The sequence below is a fragment of the Maylandia zebra genome, linkage group LG4 (assembly GCF_041146795.1).
Source record: "Maylandia zebra isolate NMK-2024a linkage group LG4, Mzebra_GT3a, whole genome shotgun sequence".
Classification (NCBI taxonomy): domain Eukaryota; kingdom Metazoa; phylum Chordata; class Actinopteri; order Cichliformes; family Cichlidae; genus Maylandia; species Maylandia zebra.
Window position 1 is genome coordinate 27,424,833 of NC_135170.1, and position 12,332 is coordinate 27,437,164.

At 36.9% G+C, this 12,332-nt stretch overlaps 1 protein-coding gene across 1 annotated transcript in view; it reads left to right on the plus strand.

Annotated features, from left to right (window-relative positions):
- Positions 1-1,911: 1,911 nt before the first annotated feature.
- hs3st4 (heparan sulfate (glucosamine) 3-O-sulfotransferase 4) overlaps positions 1,912-12,332 on the plus strand; it is a 95,240-nt gene continuing 84,819 nt past the window's right edge. Inside the window, exon 1 of the mRNA XM_004552210.3 lies at positions 1,912-3,237. Within this exon, the coding sequence (XP_004552267.1) occupies positions 2,642-3,237 (596 nt within the window). The 5' untranslated portion in view covers positions 1,912-2,641. The remainder of the gene's footprint in view (positions 3,238-12,332) is intronic.

Consider the following 12,332-nt stretch of genomic DNA (forward strand, 5'->3'; position numbering starts at 1 on the left):
GTGCAGTTCGTGTTTGAGAGCTCTCTGATTCTCTGAGTGGCAATTTATGAATACAACAATTTCAACAAACCCATTGAGCTCTCCTACACTCTCTTGACTGCCAAACACCTAGTAACCATTGTGCTCTAAACACTTGTTCATACTTTCTTCCCACTCAGCCAATCACCTGCATTGCTTACATGTAGTTTTGCTTTGTGGGTTTACTTGTTTTTTTGTTTTTTAATTACTAAAACCCATACACACACACACACACACACACACACACACACACACACACACACACACACACACACACACACACACACACACACACACACACACATACATATATACATATACATTTATTTATGTGTCTGTGTGTGTGTATTTCAGCAACTTATAGCCCATTGAATCTCATGATACTATCTATTGTGTAAGTGAGGTTTATTTTCCAAGGAGTAACTCCGATTTTTTCATATAAATGTATATTGATAGCAAGCTGTTGCTTAGTTACACACCCAAGAGTTAATAGTATAACCGCTATGTTTCTGACAATGTGCTTGGTCATCTTATGGATGCAAAGTTCAATACAAAATTCATTCTTCTCTTTCCGAGTTTTTGCTTCCTACTCACTGCTGAAATAAATACATGACCCAATATGTCAACCAGTCACTACGTGTATCTTTCTAACCAGGAGTAAATATTTAGACCTCAAACATTCACAACAACCAAAATGACCAACTCTTAAACCCAAGGTGAGCTACAGATTTGGCTTTGTAGGTTGATTAATATGACAATGGGATTATTATTCATATTGATAATCACATTGTTTGTCCAAATGTCAATTAACATCACCTTGTAACAAAAGTATAAATTATTACAGCTTTACACTAATACAGCACCTGCAAAAGCCTTAGTCATGGTAACATGTATTTTTGTGTGTAATAGTAGCTCCCATTATCACAGTTTTTCATTCTTATTTAATGGAAATGCACTGGCTGAATATTAAAGAGCTCCTTTGCTATACTGCAATCCTTTACCGACACTATAATATGACTTGGTATCACCCCTGGTTTGCATGCCCAGCCAGCTACAAGCATTAGAAATGACAAATCTGGTCAAGCAACATATACATAGAAATATTTTTTCCTATTACGACACAGAGATCTTTAAATATAGCAGGGGCGCGCTGTTCTGAGAAGCAGGCATTGCAAATTGTTTGTGACCCAGTACTTATTGTGACGATGGCTCTCCTGGTGTGTTGGAGGTGTGTGATGAATGAGATTCTCTAATACAGGGAGACATTTCGGTGGCATGCAATTTTAGATCCTCATATTGTGGCAACAAAGTGTACAAGTTAAGGTCTACTGAATATTCTCATCAGTAATTATAGTCTGCAGCCCATGTATAATAAATTCAGTGAATAATACGCCTAAGCAACATCCTCAGCACAATGCAAAACGCGGGATTGTTTTCTGCCTGGATTCTTTCACTCAGAAATGTGACTTCACCATCAGCGTTGTTAATTTAAAAACGCTAAATATCTGTTTCCCCTCATGTATCAGGTTAAACTTTGTTTCCGTTTCTTTCTCCGTCATACACACATTCTCTCCTCTTTTGTAAATTAATGCGCCGCAAAAAACCAGCAGGGTGCAGACATGAGCTTTCTGTAAAAAATAACCTCTATCAAAATAATCTCTCTGATATTGAATTTAACAGTGAACTTTATATGGAGCAAATCACACTGCAATAAGCTCTCGCATACTCTAGTGTCGAGTTTTATATCTCCACGAGTAGTTCTATAAAGGAATAAAGATGAGCTTTTCCCCCCCACACAACTCCCTTAGATTAGGAAATCTGACGTTTCTAGCACTACTTGTGCACGGACAGAGGAAAAGTGGGTGTACACACTAGTTGTGCTGTGTGGCTCTGTAGTGCCTCAGCTCAGATGAGCTCACCCAGCCGATGCGCACATCGTAGTATCCTACCAATGTGAGAAGGCGTAAGGACGGCGAGCAGCATCCTGTAGTCAGTGGGAAGTGTGGATGCTTTGGTACAAAGGAAACCGAGTTTCTACTACGCAAAGTAAATAAAGGGACGCGTAAAGGATTGCGCGCCAAACTGCCTCATGTTGGAAAGATTTAGTGGCTTTGTAGGTTGCCTCCACCGATGGGAATCTACTCTTTTGTGGGAGACGGGACTGGACTTCGGGTTGAGCGGTTGAAGAGAAGAAGCGTACTTTAAACACTCTGGTTTTCATTGCCTTTTTTTCTTTTTCTCTTCACAAAATGCCAGGATTTCGTCCATCATACGCTGCCCAGTTCCAGTCAGGCTGCTAATTTGGAAGGACGCCAGACCTCCAGCCTCTCATATCTGCAAGTTCAGTCCAATAAATTGTGACATTGTCTGTCAGCCTTGGAATTAGAAATCGATACTCGAGAAAAGGGACGCATTGTTTTTCCTTCGGAATTTTTACGGTCTAGTTCCAGCTATCCTTATAAATATGCGGTTTGGTTGGATTAGGGTGGTTTGGTCCAGCTTCACGCTTTTTTAGCTGGAGCAGCGTTGATAGTGACTGATTATTGCTGTTGAATTTGTCCATGCAAGACTCGGGGTGGAAACATGTCTGACCACTTCTTTGAGAGGATCATTGCTATCAGAGATGGCATTTTGGTCCAGCACTTCGGTTTTCACCTCTAAAGTGCCCCGGAAAATCTTATTCATGTTCACCCTCTCCCTGTCTGTCACCTACTTGTTCTATAGCTTGATGAGCTGCTACAACTCGCTGCAGTTCCCTCTGCAAGAGACCTATGTGTATCAGGGGAGGCTGGTGACAGAGGAGACAACTTTTGTGACATTGAGAGAGAAACTTTATTCCACTTCCCAGGGCTTTTCTGAATTCACCGAATCCGAGAGAACAACCCCGGTATCCATCGCGAAAGAACATGCCGAGGCCGAACAAAGGACAGTGGAGTGGATTAGGACTCAGCCGTCTCCAACTAAATCGGCGGCGGCGTATCATACCACTGCGCTGGAGAGGGAGCACCAGGAATTCAGCACCACGGACAGCGAACTCAGGGTGAACTGCACCTCGGATTACGGAGAGAAGAAACTTCCCCAAGCCATTATCATCGGGGTGAAGAAAGGGGGAACCAGAGCCCTGCTGGAGGCTCTCAGGGTGCACCCGGATGTCAGAGCAGTTGGAAATGAGCCACATTTCTTTGATAGGAACTACGAAAAGGGGCTTGACTGGTACAGGTGAGTTACCTTTTCAATCACGTGCAGTTGTTTGTAGAAGGTCACGCATATATATATATATTATATATGCAGGCGTACATGCTTTATTAGTTAATTAATTTTTCCGTGTAGAAATGACATGTATATAGATGACCGTGTATAGATGACATGTAATCCCATTCACGGAACATAATTTCAGCCATCACGGCAAAACTTTTCCACTTGTCAATCTGCACTTTCAGCTACATTAGCTTACTTACGCTAAAATTACAAAGCAGAGCCTAAAAGGGAAAACGTCGCACTGTTATTCTCTATACCGATTTTTCATAAATACACACTGGAGACAACGGCATGCTGAAAGTGTCGGAAAAATCGAATAGAGCAGCTTTAGAGAGTGGTTTCTGTACCAGTAATACACGATTTATGACATTTGTCTAAAACATGATGCTGTCCTTTAAAAGAATCAATTTGAATTCTTCTCCTTCTCTACTACATGGGTTAAGTGAGTTCTATGACTTTTTATCAGACAAAAACGAGACGTGGTTTTACTGTTTTTATTTGAAGCTTTCCCCGGCTTTATCATAGAGTTTATAATGAAAACATATTTAATCCCATTAAAAACCCACAATAGTATTAAAAATAGCAAAGAGTTATACATTGTTCACCTGGTGTCTGCCATATACCAGTGGATGTGCTGTCACACAGGAGGTTAAAGGTTAGACAGGGGATCATCATCATATATTTTTAAGATTTTTAAGTTATTTATATCCATCTTATACAACATTTTATTTTTATTTTTACAATTTAGCTAATTTATTTTGAAAGAGCCAATTTGGGGCTCCATTTGTCTCCCTTTATCGACCAATAAAACTGAAACACACATCACTTGTGTGTTTCAGTTTCATCACGAAAAAAAAGATTAAAGAAAGCCTATCATAAATAAACAATACATCGTTGATAAATTGTAAGAAATTTTCACATTTACATTTTGACTGTGAAAATATGTAGTTACAATTCTGTACACAGTCACAACCATGCACACAAAAGCGTTACCGGTTTTTTAAAAAAAAGGGTCAGATTGTACTTTTTTGTACGTATACTGCTTATTACATAAAGATATCCCACAAATATTTAAATATATGTCAATTTATATTTTGATTTTATGAGTCAAAACATAAAACCAATAAAATGAAACCATGAATTGCTGTAGCAACTGCTTTCTTTTATTGTCCTTCCATCTACTTGACTAATAGTACCATAAAAGCTTGATTTCTTGAAACACTCTTTGTTTCCACTACAACCAGTTCTCGGTTATGTGAGAATTATTTACACAACCTTTCATGTGTGGTAGTTGACATTCACTTTGACTCCAGGTTTATTTGCCAGTGAAGAACCTGTTTATCACTAATGTGTTTATAGGAGAAAAAAAAATCAATTTAGGAGTTCATTCATGGTCAGTTGGTCATGGCTCAGTTAGGCGTTGTTTTCACATAATGATGTTTGACCAGGGGAATTTTCTAATGGAGTCAATGAGCTGATGAGAATGACACTGATTCAAAGTCCCTTCTGTTCCTCTGTAGATCTAAGTCTGTTACACTGGTGTTTGGGTTGTGGAACATCTGCTTTCATCTCACTGCGTAGACATGGGAGCTCTCAGGCTGTTCATTTATCCTGTGCTAATGCAAGCTGTTTCATTATGCTTACGGTGAAAGGCTCATTAGACAGGAGGATGACATGCTCACATAAATAATAATAAATGCACTTGTGTGTTTTAGGGCCCCTGGGCTAAATAATTCCTGAAGGGGCATTTCATTTTGAACATTCACCTCAAAATGACACAAATAAACACGCAAGAAATATTTTACGTCGATGGATAGGCTTCATCGAGAAGGGTGTGATTTTGACTTGCTTCGATGGTCAAAGTGAATAGATATATGCTTTAATCACGAGTTGAGTCACCCTTTTGTCATTGATTTAAACATTAATTCAGGCAAAGTTTGTTTGTTTCTAAACACTAAATGATGTATTATATTGCCTCTCTCTTCCCTGTCGGTAATGCTCTGGCTAATGCGCACTTAATGGAAGTGAAATTATGATCACATACTAATGTTTGCAACAGTTTGACATTGCTGTAGTTGAATGAGACCAGTAATCTCACAAAATGGAATTCATAAATTTGGGCCTGTCTCACTAACACCTGCTCTGTATTTTGACAGCTATGATAGAAGATCTATAAGGAATATATCAGTCTGACGACATCCTATAAGTACATAATGAAATGCCTGGGCTTAGTTTCTGACCATGTGTTTTTCTGCCGAGGGCTGGTACAAATACAAGATAACAGAGCTTTATGGTTTTCTACACATATCCTACAAATGTTGTTAAAGTGTCTTTAGAATGAATTGCGATTGTGTTTGTGTTTTTCTTGTTTTTGTTAACTACCTATGTCATATCATGGCATTGCACAGGTACATTTTACATTTACAGATGTCTATGCATTTTGATATTTTTTCATGCAATTTTGTGAAATTAAAATACATAAAAAAATGCCAGGATCAGGACACAGAATGCATGTCTCTAGTTTAGTTTGGAAATACTGGTAGCACTAGCTTTTTTGGTATATCATGCAAAAATGACAGATAAAATTCCAAGATTTTTCTCTGCGGTACATCTATGAATATAAGCTCTAGTAAACTCTTGCTACAGATGTTATCTTGTACACAGCCATTTTTTTCTGGTATTTCAACTGTTATACAATGTTTCTTTACAACCACTCTTACAGAATAGGGCATGTTGTAAAACAAGGTCATATGCATAATTACATGAGTCTGTTGGAGGCACAATCTTGCTAACCCTAAGTAAGTTTTGAGGTTTGGATGTTTAACTGTGGAGTTTTAGGACTACAGTAATGGTAATTTACTTGTTGGAGCATAATATTAACTTATGCCAAACACGTAACTCACTCTAGAGTATATTACATTCAACACAGCAGGTTAATGCACATGAAAACCATTATCTACTGACCAATAAACTCTGCTGGAAAGAAACATTATCATCCCAGGAAAATCTCTTGGACATCTGTGTTCTGATAACAGATATATATATATATTAGAATCAAATTAATCTCTGATCTTACCAAAATCGTTGCTAATACATGTGTTTACATTACACCAATTGTAATTGCTTCTAACACCCAAGCATAATAAAAACGCTCCATAAAGTCAGAGTAAGCAGGTCCAGATGTTTCACAAGGTTGGTTTAAACCTTTTAATAAACTGATCCGAAGAAAAAAAAATGCCCAGTGTCAATGACTGATCGTGATTACTTTCTGGCTGCATTCCTTCCGCACAGGACAGATCATGTTGTAAATGTGTGGGGACATCTGCTTCTCCACGTCCCAAAAATAGCAGCTTCCAAGCTGAACTTCTTCATTGCAGAGTTTCCTTTGAATTCAAACTGTGCTGAACAAGTGATACATATCCGTTTTCAGGGAGCTGATCAAACACATGTGAAAGAGAAAAGATGCTTAACATATTCATCACTTTTATACATGTCACACTGTTCTGCATCAGTGCATGTAAACACCAGAGCTTATTAAAGCCATATTCTGTGAAAAGAGCTGACACAACATTTTTAATTGGAATGATTTCACTCAGAATGAAATGTAAAAAAAAAACAAGGATATAACCACAGTCAAAGGGAGTCATAGGTTCTCAGCAGGAACATATTTTGTATTTTTTTTTCCTGCTGGCTTCAAGCAGTTCATAAACAAAAGTGTAAAGCCTTGTGTATCTTGCCTTGATATTAGAATTTAGTAAGCCTTTCACCGGTTTTCGGGGTTTTTTTTAAAAGTTTTTTTAGTTAAAGGACCCTTTGTCTTGACAGAAATGGCAGGGCTAAATAAGGCCCTGCCATTTCTTACACACAATAAGAATGCATCTAGGCAATGTAGTACTTTAATTGACAGACAATAGTCAGTTGTATCCATCCTCAGTGATATATTTTGCATTTATTCATTTAGAATGAAAATAGCTTTTTTTGTAGGAAATGTAAGGAATGCACTCATATAGACAAATGTAACGGACCATCTACTTATTACAGCTACAAAGCTGTGGCCTATGGCTAAGCAGCGGAGGAACTGAATTGAATAGTTATTGATCGAGCTGCATAGACATAGTATAAAAATTGAATATAGCTACCGTGATGTCACCTGTTGATGTCTGATATCCTCTTTTTGAAGTCTTGAGATAAACACTTCTGTAATCGTGGTCAAGAAAAAGGGAGGGTCTCACAGTTGAACCATACACTTACTGGCTAATGACTTGTGATTTACATTTTGTTAGCCAATGAGCATGCCGTTTCGTAATCCTTAATCTCTGAACCATGGTTAGAGCAAATAAAACTTCCGTCCAAAATGAGTGACTGACCCTTCAAACTCCACATGAAAGTTTCTACATGGGTCTTGACAGAAAGCTAATTTCACAATGACTTCTATAGGTCCAGCTGTCTTTTTGCAGCCACAGTTATTGCCGTCAAGTGGCCGAGAAATAGAATGAATGTTTAATGCACTTCCACATTAGCTTGTATTTATTTTATACTGTCCATGGACAGCAGAGCACTGGAGACACACTGTACGCCTCAGTACTTGGCGATCCTGCTCTAAACTTTATGTCGTTTGCCATTTTGTGGCTAATTTGCATTGGTTCCTAAACACTTTCACTTTGTAATAATACCACTTACAGTTGTTGGTGGAATATCTAGGAGGGAAAATCTTCCTGGAACTGACTTGTTGCAGCAGTGGCATCTTATTACAGCCAAACTCGATTCAGTAAACATTTTAAAATGAGCCATTCTTTCACAAATGCTCATACAGGCAGACTGCATTGCTGTGTGGCTGATTTAGACACCTGTGGCACAGGGACTAAAAACACCTGAATGCTAAGATTAAGAGGTATGGCCCAAGACTTTTTTTTCCATATAGCGCATGGTTAGATTTAAAACAAAACTTGAGTTGATATTCCAAGTTGATAACCACTAGGGTTTGCTTACTCTTCATAGCTTTAGTGATGTAAGTGTTGAAGTATAGAAAATATATGTTGGTCAATCTACGTTGAAAGGGTATACATTTTTATTTAATCATTGTGTCTGATCAAACCAATAGGCTATGAATAAAAAAACACAGAAAAAACACACTACATTAACAATGTGTTACCATGAAATCATTCACTATAGTGCTATAAAAAAGTCTGTAAATTACGGTTAATTTTTTTTAAACTCTGTTTGTATGTATGGTGTACATAACCTAACCACTTAAATCTAAAATTACACATAAAAGAAAAAAACAAAATGAACTTAATGCAGTTTTCTATGCATTTTCAATCACCAATTCCAGTATTTAGATCATATGGAGAGCTAAATACCTTCTGAAATATCTATCTAGTGTCCTATAGTCTATGTTTTAGCAAAACAATATAAAATACCGTATTTATAATGTAACATATCATACTCTTAGATTGCTTAATTTGCATACAATTATACTAATTTATACTGGAGAAAAGTAACCCATTGCTAAAACCTTAGCAGCTGGAGAAACTTGAGGGATCAAAATGCAAAACTAAGCTTTTTTTTTTTATAGAGAACTTGGAAGGAAAATGATAATTTCACACATTTTGTATATTTCAGAAGATTTTTAACTTTCTAAAATTGTAGCATAAGCATGCATTTCTTTTGCAAAAGATTTCTGACTGGATTTGAGGTTAAAGAAGTTTTTAGTTTTTTTCAAGACTATAAAAGTTTAGTTTCAAACCCACCACATGTGATATTCCGATTAGGTTTCCAAGTTTAGTGTAGGCCTGGTATAAACCTCCATAGACAGTCCCAGATTGGGGACTGGTGCCGCGTTCTTGTTTTTAGCACTCTTGGATAGTTTCTCCAGTGTGTTTTGAGCTTACTTGAACAAGCAATTTGCAATGTAGTGGCATCATTACTGCTCACAGAGGACTTTCATCAGCCAATTGGCACTTTTAATGCTGCCTCTATTTCTGAGGAAAGAGGATAAGCCATCACCACAAGGATTTAACTTATCTGTTCTCTTGAGCTTGAGTCAACCTGGTGCAAACGCCCATGCTGGAAAAGGAAGTGTTAGATGCTTGGTGACCAACACAGCAACTGTTGACTCCAGCTCTGCCTGTGCTCACGCATACAGTACTTCAGTGGAAAAAAAAATATGTGCATCATAAATTGTGCTAAAGAATTTAATTGATTACCAGTCATTCATTAAGATTTGTGTCTGATGTGGGTAAACACTCAGCAGGAATTCACTTTACGCTGATTTAATGAGCACCTATTAGAGAGGTTGACTGTTTGGTATTTTCGTCACTTTTGCAAAATGTCAAACAATGGTGTTTACATTAATGTTAACTAATAGGGTTTGTGAGGAGTGAGAAGCACAGCAAGAGTCTATAAAGAAAAAAACGATGCTAAACTGCTGTCAAAAAAGCTTCAAAAATTCATGTATCAATAAACAAGGCAGAAAACTATCCATTTTTGGACTCACAAATGGTAAATGGACTAGTACTTACATAGTGCCTTTCTACTCAGTTGAGCACTCAGAGCTCTTTCTACAAAATCTGGGGTTCAATATCTTGCCCAAGGTTTTTTTGGCACGTGAACTAGAGATCAGTCCGCTGACCTTCCAATTGTTCAATGACCTCCTGTACCACCTGACCCACAGCTGTCTAATTTTTATTATGCATCTAATTTAAAGATAGTTAAAATATTAAATTCCAAAATAGAAAAGATATATTTTTCCAAACTTTAACATCTAAGGTGCATAGAATATTAATACTAGGAGTATCTGCCTACTACACAGTGGAAAAAAAAAACACAATTTTGGAACATGTCAGATTGTCCATTTCAGATTAATTCTATTTGAAAAGCATGTGTATCCAGATCAAATAATACAGCAGAGAGCATGAGGTTTCTCATCTATTGAGGCTCGGTGTAATTCTGTTCCACACTGATGAATACACTGCAAAGTCAGTAGTTAGATTACTCTTTTCACAAATCAGAATAGCTTTCTGCCTGCAAAAAAGAACATCATATGGAGCAATTATGTTGTGTATTATGTGATAAATATGTAATTAAATAATGTTAAATGTTGAAGCCAGAATGCAATTTGCAAGCAATTCCAAGATTCAAGGTAATTAAAAGTGAAATGCACACCAGTTCTGCCTGCAGACTCATATTAAATTTGTGCAGCCTATCTGTATTATGTATAAAGGTGAACATTCGATAAGAGTCTGCTGTACAGCTACATCAACAGAGTAGATTCAAGCCAAATCCTATGTGAAATTCATCAAAAATCAATATGACTCTGAAACAAAGATGCTGGGTAAATTTCAAGTAGCTCTGTCTCTGTGTGCTAGTACATGCACCTCATGAGTACATGTGCTGTGTCTACCCTCCATATGTTTGGATAACCTGTTACATATTGAGTTTTCTTTGTAATCCTGGATGTCAAATTTGTCAGAGTGACCTACTTCACAGGGTGTAGGGTTATTGCCCTACCCACTTCAAGAGTTTATCATTCATTAACAATAAAAATATATATTTAAATTTCATTCAAATTTTATCCAAATAAAGGTTGCAAATGAGAATCAAAAACAAAATGTTATTTATTCTTCTTAATTTCCCAATAAAAATATACACATTTCCTTCAGCTTTGTGCCAAATTTTTCCTCTGAACGTCTGTGCTCAGTCTGCAGTGGCTCTATGCCCCACCAGTGGGCTCTGCCTCACATTACTTTTTAAACAGCTAGAAATCCATTTCCTGAAAAGTGTGAAGCTGTTCTATGAAATGTGTCCAAAAGTAAGACTCGTTGACCCATAAATAATAAAATAATGTAATACAACATAATTTAGATGTGAGGTACAGATAAACACAAATTGATTAAGTTGAATACTGCGATGTACAATAAAAGAATCCTCGTATATGCCAGTTAATGGTTTTCCTCACAGTCCCAGTCACAAAATCTTATCTTTCCTCATGTGGTGCTTTTTCCATTGTTATACCTCTCTGACCTGTCTTCCCCATGTGATGTTTTTGTGTAATGTATGTATGGTCGGAGGGTAAGATGGCACCGCCATTGCGTGCAATAGGTCGGCAGCCTTAACATGAAATTTCCCACTTGTGGGACTAATAAAGGTATCTTATCTTATCTTAAAATAACTAATCAAAATGTAGAATGTATCCTTTAGTCATATGGGAAAATATTGGAAAAATGTAATTCAAAGGTTTTCTACAGGTTTTGCATTCAACTTTGAAGATAATTGCATATAAATAAAACTTGTAAATTAAAAGAAAGTTCATGAAAATTACAAATGATGACATGAGTGGATCAACAGCTCAACACAGGTCTGCATGACTGTAATGTTTAAATATATTTAACCATATGATAAACTGGTTACCGGTGAGCCAGAACCAACATTTTTCCAAGATTTGGAAGCTGTAATATGTCTGTGTTATTAAAATGACACTTTGCAATAAAAGCTAAAGAGACATACCCATAAATCTTTGGGAGATGGCCCTACCTTACCATCTCTGTGCTAAAAAAACAAATCAGCATACCTTTCAACTCTATAATTGTCCCAGCAGATGTAAGTTTTATTCCAAGAAATTTGAAAACTATTTTTGTTCACCATCACTATGCATCACATTAAAATGTACTTGCTAAGTTCCATCCTTCTAAATCCAAGATTAATGTTGTGAAGATTCATCTTTCATTCCAAATTATAATATTTTTCTGAACTTAATGTAGCTTCTGGTGCCTAAACCTAAACAAGTGAAAGTGCAAAATGAAATTCTGTCAAACAAGGTAACTAAACGACCACCACTCCAAAATCCAAATTCACACTTTGCTGCACAGGACAGGTACTTTAGCATCCTCCATTAATTGATTAATTATTTTACTTACTATGAGGTTTAAAATGAATGGGGTTTTCAACTTTTACAAACTTCTCATAAGAAATGCACTATAATCAGTGAATCCTACACAGCTACATCCCTTTACCTCATCCAAGGTCATACAATAGAGTACGTTCAGTCCTCACCTTAT